The 25,386-nt window shown below is 42.0% G+C and overlaps 2 protein-coding genes and 1 long non-coding RNA gene across 5 annotated transcripts; 1 reads left to right on the forward strand and 2 right to left on the reverse strand.

Annotated features, from left to right (window-relative positions):
* Positions 1 to 547: 547 nt before the first annotated feature.
* izumo1 (izumo sperm-oocyte fusion 1) lies at positions 548 to 8,307 on the reverse strand. Of its 3 annotated transcripts, none has more exons than XM_033620296.2 (10): positions 8,192 to 8,307; positions 6,141 to 6,420; positions 5,533 to 5,607; positions 5,335 to 5,418; positions 5,197 to 5,217; positions 4,946 to 5,035; positions 4,570 to 4,697; positions 4,220 to 4,370; positions 2,092 to 2,260; positions 548 to 1,661 (listed from the first exon to the last, which is right to left on the reverse strand). In XM_033620296.2, exons 2-10 carry the CDS (start codon positions 6,340 to 6,342, stop codon positions 1,580 to 1,582), a joined length of 1,002 nt encoding a protein of 333 aa, XP_033476187.2. In that variant the 5' UTR covers positions 6,343 to 6,420; positions 8,192 to 8,307; the 3' UTR covers positions 548 to 1,579. The 3 variants fall into 3 exon arrangements, with proteins under 3 accessions (XP_033476187.2, XP_033476185.2, XP_078026741.1); XM_033620294.2 differs by lacking the exon at positions 8,192 to 8,307 and adding an exon at positions 6,521 to 7,380; XM_078170615.1 differs by lacking the exon at positions 5,335 to 5,418.
* Positions 8,308 to 8,743: 436 nt separating this feature from the next.
* On the forward strand, positions 8,744 to 19,841 carry LOC117253067 (myogenesis-regulating glycosidase-like). The gene is made up of 6 exons (XM_033620405.2): positions 8,744 to 8,805; positions 11,647 to 12,115; positions 14,576 to 15,107; positions 15,949 to 16,753; positions 16,872 to 16,990; positions 17,656 to 19,841. The coding sequence occupies exons 2-6, from the start codon at positions 11,838 to 11,840 to the stop codon at positions 18,001 to 18,003; spliced, it is 2,082 nt and encodes a 693-aa protein (XP_033476296.1). The 5' UTR covers positions 8,744 to 8,805; positions 11,647 to 11,837; the 3' UTR covers positions 18,004 to 19,841.
* Positions 19,842 to 23,676: 3,835 nt separating this feature from the next.
* LOC144464263 (uncharacterized) lies at positions 23,677 to 24,812 on the reverse strand. Its single transcript, XR_013492018.1, has 2 exons — positions 24,447 to 24,812; positions 23,677 to 23,947 (listed from the first exon to the last, which is right to left on the reverse strand). It is a non-coding gene; the product is annotated as an uncharacterized LOC144464263 (long non-coding RNA).
* Between the last annotated feature and the right edge of the window lie 574 nt (positions 24,813 to 25,386).

Here is a 25,386-nt window from a genome sequence, read left to right on the forward strand (position 1 = left end):
CATCACGGCTGTCAGTGGAGCTGCTGAGCGTGCATTTACTGTAGCCTCAACCTGCACTTTAGGCTTGAACACACTCATATGAACCCGCAGTGAAGAGACGAGGTCTGTCGGGTTGGAAGATCGTGACGTGACTGTCTCTGTGTGAGGGAGTCTTAAAGAACGGTTTCTTTTTTCAACATTCGCCCCCACCTCAGCAGCCAGACAGGAAACTGCACCGCACATACATCCTGTCACCATCCATGCAGGCCTCAACATCCACACACACACACCCTCACACTGTATCATCACAAGCCCTGTTACATTTGTCATGACCCGCACTGACTATCTCTGATTCAAAAAGTTTGTTAGAAATTTCCCTGAAAAACCTGAGCAGTGATTACTGATCTCATAGGTGACTTAGGTATTTAATTCCTCGTTGCTCTGACTCATACATCTGTCAGTCACTTGCTTTCATTTTCATTTGGTTCAGATCATCTTTCCTACAGTATGTAAGCTCATCAGAGCCTGACACAATGCTGAGAGATGTGTGTGAATTAACTCTTGTTGATAACAATGATGACGTTTATTGCTCCGACACAGGAAGTTTGACATTTACATCAACATCCAGCGAGGTGCTGACAAAAGCACAAGGTCATGACAGATAAAAAACAGTGAGCGGAAATACGGCATGTGACCAACGTGCAGAGTTGATGACGAGGAGGTGGTGGTGATCATAACAGAACTTGTGTAAATAGCAGAGGTGACTATTTTTTGAATCAGCTTGCGTCATCAAAATGTACAGAGAGCGCACTGGGGGCAGACGGAGACAGAGAATTAAAAAGTCTGGCAATGGTGTCGCAAGATGTGGTGACTTCAGAATGAGAAGAACATTATTAGTAACACAAAAAAGCCCTTGTTCACTCTCTGAATGAATATATAGGTAAATAAACATGAAAAGAAACCCTGATGAAAACATCTGCTGCTAGCTTTCACCCTTTCCCGTTTGCCCCTTCCTCCCACAGGGGGATTATCCAGGATTAATTGGATGGCTGGGATTATTAATCTCTGGAAAAAACAAAAAAACACTGTAATCCAGGAGATTTACCTCATCCCCGACTCCTCTCATAAACGCCCACGTGACAACGCCATCACTCCACTGAGGGGAAACGTGACCCTGCTGGGGTCAGATCACCAATGTGTTCTGGCGAGCTGGTGCTTAATGTTACGGAAAGTTGAGCGGTTTCTGGGGGACTTTTGGTGGGTGTGTTTAAGTGTGTGTGTGTGTGTTGTATGCTCTGGTTTTATTACAACACTGAGCTCTGTTTTATGAGCAAGATCTGGTTTGATTCACCATGATTCACAATGTCAGTGTTTTGGATTTGTTCTATTGTTTAAAACATGTTTATCAAAAACATCTTTACACCCTTTATGCTTTATGAAGCCTCATTTACAAATATTTTCTCACTTCCATGTCATTTTTAGACGTGACTTGGCATTGTGTGCTGGGAAATTTATTCAGCCACTGAGAGAAATGTCACAGCTGAAGTGAGTAAAACCTCCCTGTCATCAAGGTGTGTATTGACTGTGTAAAAAATCTTCATCACACTGGGTTTTGTTTATTTTTTCCCTCCTTCCTCCTTCTCCTTGGCACCTCTGCAGCTCTCCTCTGACTCATCATCAGTCTACAAAGATCACAAACACAGTTACGTTAATTTAAAGTCCTAACTTAATCAAAAAAACAACAACAAATAATGGAAAAACCTGCCCATCTGCGTGTTATAATCTCAGCTAACACCTGTGAATTTTCAGGTGACATCACTTCCTGGAAAAAGTGATGATACTCTCAGAGAAAACAGCTTAGTGACATAATCGCCCCAACTGTAAACAATTAACTTATTTATAAAGCTATTGTAGCTTCGTGTGACATACACCTAAGCCTCATGAATCATGATTCACTCCTCAAACTACATGACCACGCCACCACTTCCTTCGTCTTGCATCATTTAGTTTGTCATGCTCGCTCACTGCTCCGTGTCACCTCTTTCACATCCACCCCTTCCTGCTAACCTCCACTCCTCGCTCTCTCCCCTCCGCCCACTTAGTGTCTCTCACCCCAGGACGACTGCGAGGCCTACGCTCGCTGCCAGGCTCAGAGCGGTAACCATGGCGATGACTGGCACCAGCAGGCCCGCAGTAGGTTGAAAAGGTGAGTAGTTGTCTCCGTGAGGCAGGAAGGGCAGAGTGACGACAGGTCGGTGAGTTTGGTCGGACAAAGAGGCGACTGTGAAGATAGAGGGTGAAAATAACAGTTGAGCTTATAGATTTGTAGACGGGAAATATGGAGGCAAGACTTTCTGACATTTTGACAATGACGAGGGGTTTTCACAGGTCACCATCCTCCACACTAACACACAGTCGGCCATGGACTCCATCTACAAAAGGCTTTCTTTCAGGGAGGATTTATCTTGTTCATTTAGCAGGTTATTGCTGGAACTGAAAGCTTTAGGTACAGAACTGATGTGGAGAATGAAACCACTTTTTAGAAGTAGTTTTCAATTTGCAGAATACAGTTCATTTCACCTGATGTGAAACCAAATGTGCTCTTTATTAAAATCCATACAGCAATAAGAGACATGTATGGAAGTATGCGCTCTATAAAATACAAGAAAGTCAACACAGCAACAAAAAAAGAGAAAAAACACCAACCCACATAAAAAAATGGACACACCCAGCGTCCAGCCCACAGACACAAACCACAAACTCAGACACACACACATACGCATATACTAATTATAAGCCTTTAGTTTACCTTTTGAACATGTCGTGAATTAATTTCTTTGAAATTAACTGCTGTGTTTCTAATTTTGGACGTGGCCTCCTGAATATCCTTTAAAGGGGCTCTATGCGTAATTCAGAGCATATGAGTTGTCTGGAGACGGTTCTCAACATAAAAACTGATTTATAGATGTTCTACGGCGAGCTTGCCGTGGCCTTCGCAAGTTGCTGTGTTGTTGTGAGCATATACTTGTGCAGTCATGTGTCTGTGTTGATCAGTGAGCAGCAGCAGCTACCCACCGTCTGACACTGACACACCATGAGGACAGAAACAAAGGGCTCAGCGGGAATGGAGCACCTGCCACAGCAAGCGAACACGCCGTCTGTGGTCATTTTGACTTGACCAGCAGACTTCACTGCAAGCAGATTGGCTGTAGAAACAGGTGACATGCTTTACGTAGCAAAACCGGCCACTGGTGATTTGAATAGCTGAGTTGCACATGACACCATCAGCCGGTTAGAGTCGATCTCAGACCGGCTAATTCGCAACGCTACAACTTTTCTCTGCAAAGAAAAATGGTTTTGTCTCATCACGAATCATTGGTCTGAACTAGGCTAAAACACACAAAAAAAAGGCGACAGTATTAGACACACGTACAAAATTGGTCTCCATTGTAACAATTGTGACAAGTTTCACAGACTAAACAACTATCTTTTGCTAGATACGTTTTCCCCACAAATACAACATGCTAACTTTATTAGCATAAGCCGTTGAAATTTCCCTTTGCAAAAATTAGCTCAGTGGCTAGTGGAATTTCCTTTATTCATATGAAGCCAGGATTAATTACACACAGTCTTAATATGCTTCCACCTATGGTTCCAACTGGGGAAAATGGTTTTCAGTTTCCGAAAATGAAGAGGTGGTCTGCATCACTGTGACGTGTAGTTACATTTTTGGTGAAGTGCACGACAGCTTATGCCGTGGGTATGGAGTCAATTTAACTCAGAAGTACAAGGCCCGCTTAAGCTGGCGGTGAGCAGCACACAGTAAACAACGGCAACAGTGCTGACGAAACTGAAGGGAGGGCGCTATGCTTCCATGCTGCTGTCGTCCACTTAACAAACCAAATTGCTGCTATATTAACACTCCGAGCGTTGCATAGAGAACCTTTAACATCTCCATGGGCCTGAAGACTAAAATTTAAGGAGCACTTGAACTAGAACACCAGGAGTGAGACATTCATCTCATGTAAGCAGCTCACTGTTTTACAGATCTTCAAGTGTGTCATTTACTGCCAATTATTTAGAGTTCACAAATGTTTATTGGAGTGTTTGTTCTCTTGTTTGGCAGCTGTTAATATGTGCTGAATTAACTCAATGTGATGTCACTGTTTGCCTTTTCAGAGTTAAATTATCTGACGGTTCTTCCATCTATCTTTTCTTCTATCTGAGGGCTGTACTCTACCAGTGAGTAGGAAAGTGACTCGGTAGAAGACGGTTCCATCACGGCCCTGCAGAGAGCAGTGATATGTTCCCTGCTCATCCTCATCCAGCTGATTTAAGACCACAGATGAGTCGTCTGTCACCACCAAGGCTTTGAAGTCACTGGTGTTCAGCTGCACACACAAATTAGGAAGTGAGAGCTGTAAGTTAGTGGGTGTAGGACAGCAAAGTTGCATATTCATGCAGCTAAATAAGGAACAGAATGTCATACATGGAAATCAGGAAGTATGCAGAGTGGTTTTAAAGTGCTGAGCTACTACTTATGCATCTGTGTGTACACGTTTGAGAAACATCCAGTGATGGCAGAGGGACCTTTTTAGTTCCTGGCACTCCGGGGGCCCAGGAGTAGTGGTACTCTGTTCTTCCCAACAGAAGGCGATGCCACGGGAGGAAACAGTTCAGCACTGCCTGGCCTCCCTCCTCTGCCTGCACTGGGTACTCTGGAGAAAAGGAGGGAGGAGAGAAAAAGAGAGACGCTTCATTCATTTGCATCGGGATTACTTGAGTAATCTTTTTCATTAGCTGTGCACATGGACTGGCAGCAGCAGTGCCTTGCTTAGGAACACATTTACACACTCGTGACAGCTTGTGTCGATGTACTCTGTGCTCCTAGTACATACGTAGGACGAGCCCGCAACCACTCGCCAACAACATGCACACACACACATACAAACAAATAAAAACATACCACTGCAGTCCTGCTGACCAGAGGGAGAGGGACAGATGTACATCTTGTAGCGGCAAGAGAAGCAATCCATTACTCTGCGTTTCAAAAGCCCTGAAGACCATACCACACACACATGCACACCCACATGTTCTGTAAACATGCACTGATACATATATATATATATATATATATATATATATATATATATATTTAGTACATACACAAAGGATTTACACAGATACAGAGGGAAGGATCAGGCAGAGCAAACTTACCACACTTGTTGGGGCACAATCCTGAGGGAGAGACAAACAAATGGTCTGTAACTAATGCATCTTGTACATGACAATGACTTACACAAAGTGCCCTGCCTCATACTGTGCAGGGCACTCACTGCTATTCAAGTCAATTACCATCATGGATGAATGTGTCCAAGTGTTTTTCTAAGATCTTTCTGCCCTTCTCCAGGATCTGAATGGCTTCAAATGTCACAGATCCTTTAAAATAAGAGGAGGATTTGTCTTAACATCTGGTGGACATTAAGTGTGTTGTGATCACAGTATCATACCTAAATATATTCAGTGATGATGTGGGAGAATTTTGTTTCTCACCAGTGTGCGGGGTTTTCAAGAAGCGGTCAAATTCACTCTGGTACTCAGTTCTGGCTCTGTACAGAGTGGTGGGATCTAATCGGTGGGAAACAGACAGTAATGTTTTACTGGTTTTAATACTCTACAGTTTAGGCAGGTCACTCATACTTTTATTCAGAACAAGTGAGGGCCATAGCAGTAAAAGCTGCAATGGCTAGAACAGGAAGAACTGACAATATATGGGAAAAATGTAAGGAAACTAAGAGACAAGATGTGAGATATTAAGTGCTTAAGGTTATTATCAGCATTGTCCCTTGAGATGGAAAGACAACACGCCAGTTACAGTTTAAATAGGAATAAAACACAACGGACAGGACATACAATTATCAAACACACAAGGAAGAGACTACAGTAAGCTCAAATTAGGCAGCTGCATTTCACAGATACACTGAATTTTAACATGGTTTTAAATATTTCTAAGTGGACAAGATTTCAGAAATGTATAATGCTCTGCAGATTATTAAAACAAGATGCCATAGTAGAAGAATTTTTCCCCCAGCTCAGTCTAGATCAATGAAATCTGCGAAGACAGCCACATTGTTTAGTGGCAGATCAGTTTTTGATCTCACCAATGACTCCCTTTCGTTCCAGACTGGTCTCTCTGTAGGTCACATAGGCATGCTCAGAAATCTTTTTCATTTCAATCTGGTCGTCCACAGTGGGAGCAGACAGGACAAAGTCCTCATGTAGGCGCCTGATACTGCGGTCACACTGCAGACAGGCCTCGGCCGCATGGACACAGCAGAGAAGGGACACCAGTATCAGCAGCATCTGCCCTCTGCACCCTGAGCTTTGTGCACATCAGAATGAGTCACTTTGGCGCCTCTGATTTTTCACTCAGTGCAGGATCTGAAACAGAGTTGGCAGATATTTTTATTACTCCCACAGCTGCTGTCACGAGTAACAGTTTTACTCCAATCACTCCTATTGTTCATCAAGACAAAATTACCATTGCTAGATTACTTGTTAAGTAGGGAAGAAAAATTGCTGTTGGCTCCATGTGGACCTCATGAGTTAAGTCTGCAGTATATATCAGTGTATTTGGTCATGGTTGTTTCATTAAAACAAATTTATTAGGGAACATTTTTACACAGTACTGATTAATCTGCCAGGACGGCACAGTGGGTAGCATGTCGCCTCACAGTGTGCGGAATTCGCATGTTCTCCCCATGTCAGCGTGGGTTTTCTCCGGGTGCTCCCACAGTCCAAACACATGCAGGTTAATTGGTGACTGACTCTAAATTGCCTGTAGGTGTGAATGTGAGTGTGAATGGTTGTCTGTCTCTATGTGTCAGCCCTGTGATAGTCTGGTGACCTGTCCAGGGTGTACCCCGCCTCTCGCCTAATGTCAGCTGGGATAAGCTCCAGCACCCCTGCGATTAATCTGCCATTAATTCCTTTGATTGATCAATTAATCGCCAAAGAAGATAATGAGATATGCCAATCACAATTTCCCAAAGCCCAAGGTAACATCCTAAAAATACTGGTTCTGTCCGATTAACAGTTGAAAACCCGAAGTTTACTATCACATCAGTAAGTAGTAAATATTTGTCATTTTGGCTAAAATAAATAAAAATTCTGCCAATTATCTAGCATTAATCAGTCATGTGCCTAATTGTTTTAGCTCTAAAACAATTGCAGTATTTACTCCGTGCAATATTTATCTATTCCCCAACACTGTTTAAATTATTCTTACATTGTTTTATATTTTAATACTAAACACCAAGTGTGTATTACATCCAATGTGCAATTATCCTGTACAGCTGTCAATATATACCCATACATCTATTAATATATATATATTAGAGTTTCCATATGTGCATTAGTGAAAGTTGTATATAGTGTAAATAGTACTGAGTGTATAGTTGTGCCATTCAACAGCTCTTATCTTATCTAACCGTTTTGGCACGAAATTAACAAGAACAATTTGGCTATTAAACATATATTTTGACACATGGCCCCTCTGAAAGGCCAAAAGATTAGGCAATGAAACTGTACTGTAGAGCTACAAAACCCCAAACAACACTACAGTCATTAAATTAGCAAAACCACCTGACACTGGGTGCACCTGGGACATCAAGGGCCCACTTTTCCCAGTTGGTAACCCAGCTTTGGCTGCCTTTTTGACTTCTCTTGCTTTTGCCACTGATATATACATACATTTATTTACAGTACTTAGATTAACTGCTTTAAACACTGCTGTTGCTTCTGCTACAGCTAACTTACTACAGATGCTAGCACACTGTCACTAATGCTAATTGCTATAGCTGACGCTAGGTTAGCTTAATTCAGCCGTTGGTGCCAACACCACTAATGTTGCTAATTACAATAACAGTAATAAAGCGAACTACATGCTAAATTACTCGACGTTTTTCTACTGTTGCTAGCATCGTTGACACTACTAGCCAACTGATATTTAATGAAACAACAATAACTAATAAGAATATATTCATTGCCAAAGACGATAAACAAGGATACAACAGAGCCTGTACTTGTTTAACAGTGCTCTGACATGGTGTCATTCAGCTCCCCTGACTATAGCTTGTTGCTGTCACCTAGTGGTATAAAGTAAGTTACAGTCAGTCACAACAACATCATTATTTGCTCTGAGTGATCTCACTTCTGTAGTTTGTTCAGGACAGTTGTGCAATCTTGCTCCTGTGCCAGCTGACTAGGCACCAAGTCCAGGTCGGCCAGATTCTGCTGATATGGCGAACTGTTGACTGTTAACAGACTGTTCACCCTCCAAAGTTGTCACGTTCAATGACATGTAGTCACAGTTTTTAGCAGGTTTATATAATCCGTATAAATACAATTAGAGTTATATTTTTTATGATAAAATCCCCTAAAATATGAAATACTTAAACGTGCGTATTTGACATTTCAATTGTTTCCATTGGCAATGGTAGCATGTAAGATAAAAAACACACAGACGATAATTTAAAATCATAAATATTTATCAAATCTCTGTCCTGTGGATTTCACAATTCAAATCACTCAAAGGAAACAAACTTGAAAGCTCTTCTTGATTATATTGTCTGTTTATTCATCGAATTATATTTTTACACTACATTTCCCAGAAGTCCTTTAAGTAATGACGTAATGATCGACACAGAAATGGACCAATCGTGCGTTGACGGGCGGGATCATGGAACTTCGAACCGCTCTGCAGCTGCGCAGTGAGCTACTGCGCGCACAGCTGTACACATTGACCCCAGAGCGTCAGATGCGGAGGTAAGATAACTCTGTTTTTGTGGCCGAAACGCTTTAAACGACCGTTTTGATATATATTCTAACTTATTTGTGTGTTATTTACGTAGACAACGTCGACTTCAACTATGATCATGACTGTTTTTAAGCCCAGTTCGTGACAACCGGTACAACCAGTCAAAGTATTGTGCTGCTACTGTCATGTCCCCATGCAGCGTCAATAGTGGTGTCGACAAGTGCTTGTTGGTTATCGATCAGGCACTGGCACACTGGAAATGTTTAGCGAGTTAGTTATGTCATCTTGATACCTTGTGGAAAACAACCTGAATATGCGCATCTGGAGGCGCTGTGCGTGACCATTATTTCAGCAAAGTCGGACGACAGTGTCTTTACTGTAATATTTTAATTATTCAACCGTATTTTGTATTTAGTGAACACAAAATAAATAGCAGTCACAAGGGAGTGAAAACATCCTAATGAAAACATGCACAGCCAACACAGTACAGTCTATTTTACTGCACTGAGCAGACTAGTTATTTACCTCTGTACATCAAAACAGTGAGCATTGTGTATTGCATACATTTGCAGGCAAAAAGAAAATATTACTAGTCACAGGGAGGAGGTTTATGTCACAAACTACCCCTAACATCTACATAAAATGATACTGTATGCATTATAAAGTGGTTAAGGTTCCTGGTAGTTTCCTTACAAAGCAGTGAGTGCTCATATTTTTATTTATTTCTTTATTTTATTTTATATACTTTATTAATCCACAAGGGGAAATTCAATTTTTCACTCTGTTGTCAATTACACACAGGTCCGAACACACACATGCACAAACTGGACCTAAACATACACTAAGTGGAGAGATGTCAGAGTGGGCTGCCCATGACAGGCGCTCTGAGCAGTTGGGGGGATCGGTGCCTTGCTCAGGGGCACCTCGGCAGCGCCCAGGAGGTGAACTGGCACCTCTCCAGCTACCAGTCCACGCTCCATATTTTGGTGCGGATGGGGACTTGAACTGGCGACCCTCCGGTTCCCAACCCAAGTCCCTATGGACTGAGCTACTGCCGCCATATTTGGGACTTGAAAGTCAAAGACTCTCCCAACACAGTGTGTCATGGAATTGCTTTGGGCCATCAAGGCAATTGATTTTCTCAAAAAAAAGAGCGGGGATATCTTGTGCATATGGGAGGGAACTGTAAAGCTAGAACGAAGCGTTAACTTATAGCAGCTAGTGCAAAATACATGAATAATCAAAAATAATTATATGAACAAGAGGCTGCTTTTTGTCTGTAATTGTACACCCAGAGAAGGTAAGTTGTTATTCTAACAAGAGGCTTGTGTATGCTGTTTTAAAAAGGAGCTGCAGTCTGTCCCTGAAGGAATTTTTTGCTGTGTATGCATTTGCAAAGTTTCCCTTCCTCCCTGCTGCATTGCCACTATCACACACACTTCATTGGTATGAATAAGAAGGCTGAGCTGGAGCATAATGATACCTGTTGGGAGGTTAAATACGGTTGTGTTGTGGATGATTGATGCAAAAACTGAAGGCTTGCTGCAGTGCAGTTATTTGAGGGCTGCTAGTCTTAAATAATATTTACGCTTGCGCAAGGTGCTCTTACCTGAGAGATAAATGTAATTGAACCACGCTGACTCGGTGTCTGTGCTTTCTCTGATCATAGCCTGTTTTTATGGTGTCATTGGTTCGGTTACCATCAGTGCCTGTGTGGCTACAGAGCCAATCCACCTACCATTTACCAGATTAAAGCTTCTGTGCTGTCTCTCTCTCTGCTGGACACTGCTGCTGCTGAACTATGCTGCAGGAGACACTTAACAGAAAGTGTACACAGTACAGTAACATGCAGCTTTATTAGAGAGACACACACAGAATACATTAGTGTGGTAGTGGCACACATTGCAGCACTATAGAGAAATTTAATAACAGACATGTCATACAAAATTAACACTCTCTTACAGAATCATTGTACAGTACATTGTTTAGAGAGAGGTAGGAAACAGAAGGTGAGTGCTAAATGTTTTAGTCATGAGAGCATGGAGTGTGGAGAGCTCCAAAGCTATTTATAACTACAGCTCCTGGAGTGGTAATAATTAGAACTGGATTGTCAAGCAAACACCCTGTGTGATGGGGGTTACAAGACTCTGGATTTGTATGTGCCATGCTGCTTATTTGAAAATTAAAGGAACAGCATGTGGGATTATGGGGATATATCGGCAGATATGGAATATAATAAAGTAAGTATACTTCCTTAAAAACAAGGTTTGTTGTGTTTTTGTTACCTTAGAATGAGCTATTCTGTATCTGCACAAGGAGCAGGTCCTCGTCTACTGAGATCACCATGTTGCACCGCCATGTTTCTACAGTTGCCCAGAATTGTAGAAACTGTTGAATATTTTTTTGGCGCACGCCATCGTTGGCTCTTGTACATACGTACATTTTTAGTATGGATCCTACACATTATTTTATAAATGAGGCCCCTGGTCAGCTTGTGTTTGAGAGGAAGAGACCTCTATGGATAATTCAGCCACCAGTAAAAACATCCTGAACAATGAACACTGAAGAAATTGTAACCGGGAGAAGCTTTAGCTGGTTGCAATCTGCAGTCCTCACTGGTAGATGTCAATAAATCACCCCAAAGCTTACTCATTGTTCCTTTAACTCGTCTGTCTGTCAGTATATCATGTTGTTACTTAATATATTCACAGTCTATTTATGTATTCTTCCATCCTTAGTGGACATTCAGGCCGATCAGTGTACGACATGATGTGTGTTGATGTGGTGTTGCACACTGGGCTATACTTGAACTGAATGTTGATCCCTGTCTGTGTCTGTTTGTCTTGCAGGTTTGGACAGATCAACTCTGATTCAGTCATGGAGACTTTGGTGAAGATTGGCAGGTAGACATCAGGCTCCCCTTCACCTCAATGATATATTCTGACATTGTCACAGACACCGACAGCAAGTAAACTGCAGCTGTCCCCTCCTGCAGCCAAACCTGTTTCACCTGCATACCTCACTGCCTTAAGTTCTCAGTATGTATCAGATCGTCCCGGTGGCTCCAGGGGAGCAGCAGATGGCGGGGGGAGCTGGTGGTTCTCCACTGAAGAAGAAGCTGGCTCATGAAGGCCGGCCCCTGGTGATGGCGGGCATGTTAGGCTGTGTGCTGGTGCTGGCTGCGGTGGTTGCCTGGTGCTACTACTCAGCGTCGCTCCGTAAAGCCGAACTGCTGAAGGCCGAACTGTTGGACCTCAACAAGGATGGTTTTATCATTCATAACCAGGCGGGGGCGCTCATCTTCAGTATGACCTTCAGGTGCATTCACTGTCTGGATTATTTTCTTGCTTATTATTGTCTTGATTCATCTTTTAATCTTTAAAATGTCAAAGACAAATGATGACAAATATCCACCATCCACCCATCTCAATTTTAATAGATCAAGGTGACATATTCAGATCAACAGTCCATAGGCTAAAGATACTTAGTTTAAAATAAAATGAACTGCATGAAAGAGCAGAAAATACGTAGATTTAAGAAGCTGGTAGCAGAGAATCTTTGGAAGTTTCTGCTGGGAAAGTGACTTGTTAGTTAATCGATCATCAAAATAACTGACATAAGACAACTAATTTTCTGTCAATCAAAAAATTAAGTCAGCTTTGCAATTAAGTAAGGGAGATGTCATATGTAATGTACGTGGTAAAGGTTGGGTACTGAACTCGGCACTCTCAAGGATACCAACTGAGTTATGTCAGCACTACCAAGACTTACGTTAAATCAATGGGTACCAAATCCTAGTACCTGAGATCTGGGTGAGAACGCTCCGGCTGGCTCACAATCTGCAGCAATAGTTTCGGTGTTTGGCCTATTTTCTTTTTTATTTTATAGTTTTCTGATGATATTTTACTATGTTTACTATATTTTAACTATGTACGTATTCCACATATTTGTCAGTTGTGTCTAAATTGAGAGTGCATGAGGAGAACAGGCACACAAACACACTGCTCATTTTAACAATTTATTAATGTCCACATAAAAATAACAAGGAGGTACAAGGACACAAATGTCAAAGGTGCTCTAGAATACACTTGCAAAGTCATGCACATTGACATGTGTCTTCAAAACAGAAAGCATAGTACTCAGTTGTCAAAGATACGAGTTGCAGCGTGTCTGCCAAAATGCCGGCTGCCAATGATAGCAGAAACAGCACAGTACTTTATGGGCTGTTTACTGTTCAGTCCTGTTTTTGGGAATCTCAAGTTGCTGAAGCTCTCTTGAGACCAACCTGCAAATGTGTCCAAGGCTGCCAAGTATGAAAACAAGGAGGCTGCACCTATGACCTAGGTCTGAGACGGTATTAAAGAGTGGTCAGTGTTTAATGCTGTGGTCATAATGGTCTCCTCTAGGTAAGAGTCAGAGGTACCTACGTAGGCCACCTCTGAAACAAACATCTTTATGGACTCTTCATTGACCACTACATCTTGGCATCTCTGGGCACATCTGGGCATCTCAGATGAACTCTGAGCAAGGAATGGACAGAAACTTTTATCTTAGTGAGCAGGTGTAGCTGACCCTGTTGCCTGGTACATCCTTCAACAGATGTGTTTGTGAGCCTGCAAGTTGTGGACACCTGGTGGATATGAAATGAACTGCATCATAATATGAGGCTGTTAAAGCGTTATATATATAAATCAGGCTTAAGTGCGATAACGCTGGTAATGGCAGGTTGCCTCTTTGAAACTCTTAAGCCTCTTAAAAGTCCTCCTCCCTACTCCCTAGAAGGCTGAGTCTAGTGGGAAGGACCTGTAGTCTGGTCAGACCGCGCCCTCCAGGGACACTCCAGGTCAAACACAGAGATCATTCAGATCCGACCACACCCTAAAATCAGCAGAGTAGGCGTCGAGTTTCTGTTCTGGGGTTTCTTCTGAATCCAAGGAAGTGGGGCTCTGACTTCCTGGCCAGTGGGACCTTGTGTCTCCTTAGCTGCTGAAACAGGGAGGATCAAGCCAGCTCCCTAACACACACACACACACACACACACACACAAGCAGACAGAGACGGAAGATTATCTCCACATGTGATTAGAAATGAGCAGAGGAGCAAAATTGCTTGTTGACTGGAGCAGATTACAGAGTACATGACCACATCAGCCCTGTAGCTCGCAGTCCCGAATTCCAGGCACTGGTACTGGTATTGGAATAAATGTGAATGGTACCCAATCCTATATGTGATAATGATTATCCTGCTGAGGCCATGGTCATTTAAGAGCAATCAAAATGTGGTGTGACCACAAAAATAGGAACATTTGTACGTTGTAATGCAATCCAGTGCACTCTCGTAATGAATACTTCCCTTGTGAAACTAACAGCCAGTAAATCTTGGCTAACAACAGTTTTTTAAACACACACATATATATATATATATATATATATATCACTTCTTTTAGTGGTTCCTCTTTGTGAGCTGTGCCGCACTAAAAAGCTGCCTGTCTGCAAATGTGTGGATGGATAATTGAAAGCCAGATGAGGTAGACACATGATGATTACACCCTCAGGGAAGACTGATTTAGTCGTGTCCCTTATCAGCACATTGACAGGAATAGCCACAGTACAATCCCTGCACTTGCAAAGAAATAGAGTAAAAGAAAGGAGCAATTCTTCTCTGATGTAGTAATCTCACAGACTGATGATTATTAAAGGTGAATAATCTTGCTCAGTTGGTGCTGTGCTTAACATACAAATTCATATTTTCTTCCCCTCTGTCGATGTTCCCTTCCAGGTCTGGTACTCTGGATCTGGACTCATGCTCAAAGGAGGGAAACATTCTGAGCTGCTCCCAGTCAGATTCTGGCAAGCTCAACTTCTTTATCCAGACAGTTCGACCAAAAGACACGGTAATGTGTTACCGTGTCCGATGGGAGGAGCTCCAATATAAGCGCTTGGTAGAGCATGCCATGGCCTACAATGACTCTCATTGGTACGGAGGGGCGGAAACTGCGACTCAGTACTGGCCTGTCAGGATGCAGGGTGAGAAGGAACCGCAGCCTTTCATCACCAGCGATGTCTACTCAAATCGGGACGCTTTTGGGGGAATCTTGGAGCGCTATTGGCTGTCTTCAAATGCGACTGCGATCAAGATAAATGACTCGGTACCGTTTCATTTGGGCTGGTCAGAGAAGGACAGGACACTCAGGTTCCAGGCCCGATACGAGGACTCTCCCTTCAGACCACCAGAAGGTCAGCAGGCCTTCCCTGAACTCAGCTACAGAGTGTGTGTGGGGTCGGATGTCACCTCTATTCACAAATACATGGTAAGTATAGACATACAGACATACTGTTGATGATGAGAGCACAATCACCCGTCTCATTTTCTGTATAACTTTTATTATTCATATAAGAACAGTGTAGTTCAGATTAAGTTACCTTGTTGAGGTGTTCTGGGGCAGGTGGGCGATGTCTACTCACGTGTATGCACCAAATAACTGCACAAGAACACTTGAAAAAGCCTGTGTTGGCTCTCTTCCAGGCGAATTGTGGTGCACTTAAAGAGTGAGGCCAAAGAAAAGTGTAATATAGCACAACAAATTTACCTAAGAGCAAAATTGGAGTGAAGATGACAGGACATACCTGAGCCAAGTTGCAGTCTTGGCTGGATGTTCATCTGATCATAACGTATTCCTAACTGGTATAAAAACAAGAAATTAATCAATAACAATTCTGACAATTAAGAAATTTATCAACCAAAAGCATCGAACAGTCTCTGGTTCTAGTTTCTCCATTGTGGGGATTTGCTTTTCTCTGTTTTATGTTACAATATTGTGAATGTTTTTGGGTTTTGGGACCAATAATTTGACAAAAACAAGGTGTTTGAAGACAGTGATGTATATTTTCTTACATTTTATAGACTAAGTGATTACTTCGTTAATCAAAACAAACAATAGATTAATTAATAAAGCTGTTTCCCCCTGTTTCCAGTCATTATGCTAAGCATTGGCTGCTGGCAGTAGCTTAATATTTAATGGGCACATATGACAGTGAATGGGGGAGCAAAATTTTTTCAGTGCATGCTTGGATAAAAAAACAACAACAAAAAATGTGGATGTGAATACCTCTGTAGTAACTCTCTGCTCTGTATGCATGTGTTTTCCTCAGGTGCGTCGGTATTTCCCAAAGCCCATCAAGGTCCCTTCTCCTGAAGTGTTCAAACAGCCACTGTGGTCCACATGGGCTCTTCACAAAACTGCTATAACTCAGGAGAAGCTGCTGCGCTACGCCTCTGACATCACCAAGCATGGCTTCACGTGCTCCCATCTGGAGCTGGATGACCGCTACACGGCCGACTATGGAGAGTTTGACTTCGACCCGCAGAAGTTCCCCAATGCCAGCGGTATGTTTGACAAACTCAGAGAGGACGGGTTTCAAGTGTCGCTCTGGACACATCCGTTTATCAACTACGACTCCATTAATTTCGGTGCCGCTGTGGAGAAAGGACTGTTTGTGCGGGAGCCGAGCGGTGAGCTGCCTGCTCTGGTTCGCTGGTGGAACGGCATTGGAGGAATCTTGGACTTCACCAACCCAGAAGCCCGTGAGTGGTATTCCTCTCACCTGCAAGCGATCAGAAACCGCTATGACGTGACGTCATTCAAGTTCGATGCAGGAGAGACAAGTTATCTCCCACGCCAGTTTAGCACCCTGGTCCCACTGTCTGACCCCTCCACCTTCACCCGCCGCTACACAGAGATGGCCATCCCGTTCAGTGAGCGTGCAGAGCTGAGGGTGGGTTACCAGAGTCAGGATATCTCCTGCTTCTTCAGGATCATTGACAGAGACTCTGTGTGGGGTTATGAGCTCGGCCTCAAGTCCATCATCCCCACTGTTCTGACGATTAGCATTCTGGGCTACCAGTTTGTTTTACCGGATATGATAGGAGGGAATGCATACCCCAACCGCACCACAGGTATGACACTCTGTAACATATGGCTACCGAGAGTTTTAGAGTCAAGGGTTAGCTCTGTCAAATTTAGATCTTAGATATGGTTTTAGTCGCCAGTCTGACATCTATGTTGTATTTTTAGGTGGGTCAGATGGCAAAAATGTCCTGCCAGACAGAGAGCTGTACATCCGATGGTTGGAGCTGTCTGCTTTCATGCCTGCCATGCAGTTCTCTATACCGCCATGGGTCTATGATGATGAGGTGAGCAAACTGAAACAGTGTTATATTCGCTGGAATACAAGACAAGGTCAAAACCTAGTATATGGCTGGACTGTGTATGAAATGCTACAGGGCTTTTAATTTGAAACAAGGACATTTAATATGAAACAGGAAGTGGCGGCATATACACAGTCGGGGACTTTTAGCTTACAGTGCTGTAGCATTCCAGCCCAGCCCCCCAGCATACGACGCAGAAGTATAAATTCTGCCTTACCAATGGTGTAACTTCATCATTCACTCATTCAGTCAGTCAGTCACAGGCAGACTTTCCCATTTATATGGCTGGCCTTGCATGCTGCGGTCCAGCCAGAAATAAATGTTTGTTTTTCCTGTTCTGTTATTTTCTGTGCTTTAATTTTAAAATTGGAGAGGGCAAATTAAAACCACAAGGAGCAGAATTTCTATGTGATAATTGCAGCTTTTCAGTCTGACTTGACTTTATTACATTTAGAAAAGGTGCAAAGATACATGACAAAAACATTAAACCAATTTATTATTATTATTATTATTATTATTATTATTTGCTGGATGACTACAGTAGATGTTATAAATGTATATAAATTAAGAAACCTATCCCTGTGTTTTGATGCCATCAAATCATGCTCCACTGTGCTGCCAACACTGTATCTTTGTGCGTTAACCTGCAGGTGGTACAGATTGCACAGAAGTTCACAGGGCTCCATGAGACTCTCGTGGCCCCGAGGGTTCTTGAACTGGCCGGTGAGGTTCTTGATACAGGAGATCCAATCATAAGGCCCCTCTGGTGGATCGCCAATGACGACGAGGCAGCCTATAAAATCGACTCACAGTTCCTGATCGGGGACGACCTGATGGTGGCTCCGGTGTTGGAGCCAGGAAAGCAGGAGAGGGACATCTACCTGCCTGCGGGACGATGGAGAAGCTACAAGGGGGAACATTTTGATAAGGGCCCCATGTACCTAACTGATTACCCTGTGGACCTGGACGAGATCGCTTTCTTTACATGGGTTCACTGAAGACATTGAAGACATTCACACGCACACACACACATTGTATGCACATGTACATTCTTGTGAGCACACATGCCAAGAAAAAGCAGGATGTGTTTGTTTTTCAAAGGGAAATGACCACTAGGGGATCTGCTGCTACAGCAGAGTGTGATTTTTGGAAAAGATGAACCCCATGTCTCGTCCGACCTGCTCTTTCTCCAGACTTCTGCCTGCAGATTATAACCGTCGACCCAAAGAATTAGAATGAAACTTGTATTTACTTCTGATTCTTGTGCTCCATCCTTAAGCTGATTCTCATCCTCATGTGCCTTCCACAGCCAATAGTTAAACCGATCTCAGATTGTATTGTCATCACAGTCTTCCACCACGTAGACATCTAGATGACAATGTTTCCTCTAAGCCCAAAGCTAGAGTGGTTTTAGTTTTAAAGGTGATGAAGGGTAGATGAAATAATGTGTGACTTTGTTGTGGCTTGGCAGGGTTAGGCACTCAGCCGGCAATAAATCTGCACTCTGAGTTGGACAGTTGCACTCCTCCTCAGAGGTCGTTTCTAAGTTAATGTCACCAAAGCAACTGCTGTATCATGGAAAACATTTAAAAGAACCTATGTTTAAGCTAACATGCGTTAATGAGCATTGCACTGACAACATGTGACTCTTTTGTCAGTCACTTGATCTTTATATTTATTATTCTTTTGAATAATGGATCGTATTTGAGTGTATATACAGGAAATTCATGTGACTCTGGGTTTAAATTGGGGGTTCTTGTCATGATCAACACTCCTTGACCTGTTGTGCCATTCTGTCATTTCAGTGCCAAAATGTGCTGCTTTCGTCAAAAAATTATAATCACAGCTCAGGGTAGATAAAAAAGAAAAAAACATTCATGTTAGAGTTAATAGATTTATTACACTATTGCTACTGGTTTGCCTCTTAAAACAGGTATTGTAAAGATGCCATATTCTAACGTGCCGTCCATGTCTGCCTTGTGACTTTATTTGCCTTATCAGCTGAACAAAGCTCTGCCATCCTTCGCACCGAGAACCATAGAGCGATTAAACACTCACCTCTGCACACAGTGATATATGCTTGATGCGTTGCACCTTAACATTTTTTAAGCACTAAAACTGCAAAGTACAGGAGGATCTGCTATCTGAAAACATGTTTGTCTGCTCTCACACACTGATTTATGGCATGACAGTAAAGCACACTTGTGGACAAATTATCTAAATGCCTTGCTTGAAAATAATTGTTCTGTATAAGCTAGGGTGTGCAGTTTTCTGTTTTTTTGAAATGTTTTAGTCACTATACACAAGATTGCCATGGGATTAGAGTATCTTTAAAAGTCGTATTATTGTAGTATTTTTGTTTTATGAATGTTGGAAGAATTGCTCTAAATTGGAGGTCTTTGTCTGGCCTTCTTTGCATTCTTGACACGACCACCAGATGGTGCCAACATCACAAATGTTCAAATCTCAAACACAGTGATTTTGACTGGTGAATGACAGTAACATTTCTTAAAACAATAATAATATGCATAATTTGTAATAATACTCATGTTTTGTGGCAGACATGTCAGTAAACTAGATTAACTGCTGTATGAAAAAGTGTCAGATTAATATAAAGGGATTTTTGTCAGAACACTGAATAAATGACGTGGCCAATATTTTAGTGGAGGATTTTTTAGGTGAAATCGTTCTGGGTGTTTCCACTGTGACACAACAGAGTTTGAAATGCTGAAGGGAAGTGTTTCCTAATTTAATGATTGCCAATGTTAACAGTCTTTGTATTGCAGTGAATAAATACTACCTGAGTTATGAAGGTGAACTGCCAAAGAAAACAAAATAGTTGTTGAACTTTCTGTTCACATACACGTTTGTTCTTGTGAGCACACAAACATCATCAAAACTATAGTCAGAAGTTTTCACATGACATTTTTATTTTTCAATAAATGCATCTGTAAGATCAGATAAGACACACCTTGACTATGTAAGGAGTGCAGATTGATGATATAATATGGCTAAGTAATGTTTTAAATTAACAATATAGTTCAAGAGTCAATCTAACATATTAACATAATATAGTATAACATGTATGCTTGGAGGATATCACGGTATCATGGTACACCAGGGTATTTAGAGGTAACGAGAGAGGTATGATTATCAATACTGTCAAAAATATGGACGCTCCCATACCTTAACTATAGCCCAGAAAACCTACAGTAAACACCTGCTAACATTTGGCTTTTTAATACAATGGGAGAGATTGGCATTCACACTCAGGACAAATGACTCTGCAGTAGTTAGGTATTTAGCACCTCCGGCTCTGATCTACTGCACAGGGAACTTTGAAATTTGCTGGTTTTAGACGTGAAACAGTATTTCCTGTTTATGTTTCATCATCGAAATGACAAAAAAAAGGAATCTGATCTGATCGGCATTGGGAACACAGCCAGGTTAACACATTAATTAATTAATTCTAGCTCCTCAGTGAGCTGTAATAAAATACAGTCCATCTCCGCTCAAGCAGCGCTCAAATATCAGTCCAAATTAGTCTGCACCGGGTTTGAGAAAGAGACTGAATAAGTTAGACATATATAGAGGAAGTAACCACTGTAATATTTTCACTGGCCTCTATGCTCCTTTCTACTGGGTCTTGACCTGGCCTGTCCATGACACTAAACGAAACACCCCCGTTTACACAGCTTTGCTCTACTGGCAATGGGAAAGGAGTCTATTGCCTATTTTTAGTGTCTTTAACCATGTTTAAAAACCTGCATATGTGTGCTAATTTTGGTGGAAAAGTGTTATATTAAACTGATACAGAGATGCTGGATTGAGGATGTATGTTATGTAGTGCACAGCACGCGCCACCAGAGGTCAGTCTCTACTGGTGAACCAGGCAGCTGAGCTGAGAAAGATGCCGATTGCGAGTGATAGGGATAATGTGACAAGACTGTAAACATGTGGCCGGCAATGACAGAGGGTGACAGCCTGGGGAAAACAGAGCTAGCATATTTTCACATCTTTGTAAATTAAAGGCTTACTCCGACCAATCTAGAGTTAATGATATGTTGGAACAATATGTTGGAACAATGACAAGACTAACCAAGATTTTGATGAGTTTTTATTTTGTTTCTTTGTTTCTGTGCTTGAATTAAGTGTGTTTTCCGATAAGTTAATAAGGCAATTAAGCTAACATTGGTCTCAGATTGGTAAAAGAGAGAAACTGAAATTCTGAAGGGGTGCATTTATGTTTAATAGGGAAAATAGATGTAACAATGTCTCCTTTCTTTCCATTTGAGCTTGTGGAACATAACAAACTCGCCACTCAGACACATTTCCCAACTGAAACTACATGGTTTGTGGGGTGGGGCGCTACAGTGACTGCTATTACCAACAGTTCTGTCATAGTCTGTGCCTTTCCTTCATTCCTCATGTGTCAGCTGTTTCCCCCCTCACCTTTGTTTCTTGTGGATCCTTGTTCGTCTCTCTCTGTGTCTGCATGTCTGGACATGACTCTCATCACTCCTGCTGCTAATCTCATCACTCCTGCTGCTAATCTGCCCGATAAGTCGACCTTGCAGTACTAACTATGGCCTACTTGTTGCTTCCTTTTGCCTAAACCTCGTTTCTCTGTGCCTCAGAGCCACACTCACCTGTCACCTGTTTGCCTGCCACTCCAGCCTGCCAACCTGTTTCCAGCCCTGCTCAGCCTACCTGCCCTGTTTCTCTTGAGTGCCCTGGATCGACCCGAGATACCTCTTCTTGCTTTATTGAAAATAAATCCACTTTAAACTGAACAGCTGCCTGAGTCACGCTTTTGGGTCCAGTTCTCTCAAATTTCAAGATCACTGACCTCACAAAACATGTTCTTAGCCATAACTCAAGAATTCATATTCTGATAAAATTCCACACAAATATCTAACAAAATGATGAAGCGCTGACATTTCATATCCAAAGGTCAAAGGTCAACCTCACTGTGACATCATAATGTTCTTGTCATGAACTGACTCATGTTTCAGACAAAAGGAGGGAGACTTCACAGAAGGGTGGAGGCCAAGAATAAAGAATTTACTAAATAATATTTAAAAAAAAAAACATAATGAGATGTGAACGATCAGTAACACCAGTGAGGTGTGCGAGTGCCAAGGGTGAGTGGAAGATGGTGTATGAAGATGTTGCATGCTCTAAGACAAGACAAAAAAAAAATCAACCCAACCAAAGAAACATGTCGGAGCCTCAGGAGGGAAGTTGCACAAGAGTGAGGCGGAATGAAGTCAGGCACTGACGAAAAAGCCATCCTTTACACACGGCCAGTCACCAAGTAGGGTGGATGGGTCCAACAAACACTGACTTTCACCTGGAGAGCAGTGTTCATGTCCCATAACATTATAAAACCCAACCCTGTTCTTTTTTCCTAAACCTAACCACGTGTTCTTGTTGCTTAAACCCAACCACATGCGTTAGTTGTTGGAGGAAAACAACATCAATTTGCGTTCTTGAAAGAGACTGTATGTAAACGGTAAATTTCCTGTGAAAACCAAAGTGTATTTTGAAAGAAGACAATGCATGTAACAGGCAGAACTTGACACGGTGTCCCGCAACGTCAACAACCAACGCACCCAGGGTACCTTTCACGTCGTATCTGGACGTAAAAAGTTCATGACCAAACGTTGATATGAGACAAGGTCAGAGTGAGAATGTGTTGTAAATTGTTGTACTTGATCCCCTTTAAAGAGTCATTGACCTTTGCATGAGCCCCCCTGAGCTTTGGGCCCAGCATCTTTGTCCTTTGACCCCCCCAGTGGCTGGTCTGTGGAGGAGCCACCTGAAAATGAAACAGGAACTAGTGCTGTAACAGAAGTCTGAGGTGTAGAGTGTGTCGAAATCTGAGAAATCTCAGGGGTACAGCTACCCACTCTGATATACTGTGGCTGGCCAATGAGGAAGTGCATAACCAGGGATGTGGTGTTGAGGTGCAGTAGCATCGCCAGAAGCTTCTATCTTAGGCGGCAGGGCTTTGTGGGGTTGAAAGCAGTGGAAAAGTCAAAGAACATGAGAGTGCTAGGACTGGAACAGTGCAGGAAGTTTACCATAAATCAGGCCCTGTCAGTAAGCTCAAGGAAAGCATTTCTCCTTCTTGGACTGTTCTGCCTCATTTTACCCTCAGTCATGTCTCTGAAGGTTTTCTTGGTCTCTTGACCCCTGAGTTTATTTAAGCTCCTGCAAACCAACTGAACTAACTTAAGTGTATATGAGATTTGACCAGTTATGTACATTTCTGTAAACCATGAGTCTTTGGATTAGCTGTGGCGTGCCATATATTTGCCACATTGTCTAACTATCTCTTCTTTTTTTTCCACCTCTAAAAAGAAAGTGTAGCCCAATTTTGCCTTTAACAAAAGACAAAAGAATCCAAGTGCATAAAGTAAAACATTATTTGACAGATTCATCCAGCTTGATATCTGACACAAAATATTTTCTACATTCATTTGTGTCTCAAATGGTAAGAGACTCTGTTGACCTTTGAATGCGTTGAACTTGAGCAAGTTGTGGGTAAGTGTCGAAAGTAACCACTGCCGTCAAGGCAGAAAGTGCGTAATCTTAACGTCGGCTAATCTGCTTCATTACTCCTCAAAAATGAATCATGTGATAATGTGAATGCAGAACTTCAGGAATTACACAATTCAATGGTTTTTATTGAACAAACATCGACATGCAGTCATTTACAGCTATCACGTGTTGAAAATGTGTTTACTGTTCTTGAGCTGTACAAACTGGGTGAGAAAGAAGAATCATAATCTTCAGCTGTAGTTGCTCCAGAGCCTCAGAGAAAGAGTGTGATGATGCCTGAGGATGCCAGTAAAAGGAGGACACTGGAACCAGTGGGTGTGACACTGTTGCACAAGTCTGTCTTACAGCAATGTACGTTGTTTGTACATCCATCACCTGTGTGACATTATGGGAAAAAAACCTCAGTTAAATCGACAATAAAAGCCATCAGACATGCCAGCTCGGATAATCACATCAGAGAAGGAACAATGGTCAAAGCCAGCAGCACAAGTTGACACTTCTGTGCACAAGTAGCCTTCACATGTGTAGCATTGCAATCCGTATGCTACACAGAAATACAGAATAGTGTCACACGTGTGGTTAAGATGCACCATGCAGTCATTTTTATGGTCCCACTGTGCAATTTGGGGCGTCGCTCATCATGGTCATATGTTTGTTCAGTGAGGGGCTTTACATTGGCGTTAAATTGTATTTAAAAAAATCCAACCACTGTGAAAAGATATTTGCATCCTTTTTCATTATTATTCAAAATTAAATATCAATATCTGCATATTACTTAAAATTACTTAATTATATAATAAGACCAAAAATAATACGTCCCATCACACTGCCTAACCAGACATCACAACCACAATGACTTTAAAACATTACTAACCTTTTATTCATTTGTGTCATGATGTTAAGCCAAAGCACAAGGATCATAAGCTGTTCTCACTCGCAGACAGAGACACAAAGAGGATCAGAGCTCCATAAAACTGCATCGTGAACAGAAAGAAAAATCAACCCGGTGAGAGAGCTGAGGAGAAGATGTGAACTCTCCTAAATCTTTTCCTTTTATTGTCCAACTTCTCAGTCTCACTCCCAAAGTTTCCTCAGAATGCCTCCTCCCATGGTATTCCAGAGAAACAGCCATTCAGATGTTGCAGACTAGATCATTAACATGACCAGTGAATCTCCTCGGTGCTTTTTTTTTTTCAACAACAGCTGTGACAAAGTGGGAGAGAACATGTCAGTTGTACCCATTTTTACCATCATTGCCATTTCGGTGCTTTAAACCCTGATGTGGTGATGCAGGATGATAGACAGCTGTCCCTGATCAGTGTTGGGAGGGTTATTCTTAAAATGTATTCCACTGCAGATTCAGATTCCGATTTCAGATTCAGAATACTTTATTAATCCCCGGGGGGAAATTGTTTACTGAATGCATACGTAATTTGTAACATATTCCATTAGATGATTTAAACTAATAATAACAATAAACGTTATCAATATAGCACCTTTCAAAACACGGTTAGAAAGTGCTTTACAAAACTGTGCAAAGGACAAGGCAAATAAAACAAGATAAAAGCAATAAAAACAGAGTACACATACTATAGACTGAGTTTACACCCTTGATCTCCTCAGGCAGGAGCTCTGACTGCAAAGGCTCTGTCACCTTTGTGAATTAATCTAGACCTTTCAACAATAAGAAAAGATGCATCTGAGGATCTCAGGGTGCGAGAGGGGACATAGGGCAATAAGAGATCTGTTATATAACTCAGAGCAAGGCCTCTCAGGGCTTGGTAAGTAATCAGTATAATCTTAAAATCAATTCT

Source organism: Epinephelus lanceolatus, chromosome 9 (genome assembly GCF_041903045.1).
Source record: "Epinephelus lanceolatus isolate andai-2023 chromosome 9, ASM4190304v1, whole genome shotgun sequence".
Lineage (NCBI taxonomy): Eukaryota > Metazoa > Chordata > Actinopteri > Perciformes > Serranidae > Epinephelus > Epinephelus lanceolatus.

Excerpts from the sequence above, each read along its gene's own strand:
- LOC117253067 (XM_033620405.2), top strand. The coding sequence starts at position 11,838 with ATGTATCAGATCGTCCCGGTGGCTCCAGGGGAGCAGCAGATGGCGGGG. Across the intron at positions 16,754-16,871 it reads ATACCCCAACCGCACCACAG|GTGGGTCAGATGGCAAAAAT; the intron begins GTATGACACTCT and ends TTGTATTTTTAG. Across the intron at positions 16,991-17,655 it reads CATGGGTCTATGATGATGAG|GTGGTACAGATTGCACAGAA; the intron begins GTGAGCAAACTG and ends GTTAACCTGCAG.
- izumo1 (XM_033620296.2), bottom strand. The coding sequence starts at position 6,342 with ATGCTGCTGATACTGGTGTCCCTTCTCTGCTGTGTCCATGCGGCCGAG. Across the intron at positions 5,218-5,334 it reads GGACACATTCATCCATGATG|GATTGTGCCCCAACAAGTGT; the intron begins GTAATTGACTTG and ends TCTCTCCCTCAG. Across the intron at positions 1,662-2,091 it reads GGCCTCGCAGTCGTCCTGGG|ACTGATGATGAGTCAGAGGA; the intron begins GTGAGAGACACT and ends TGATCTTTGTAG.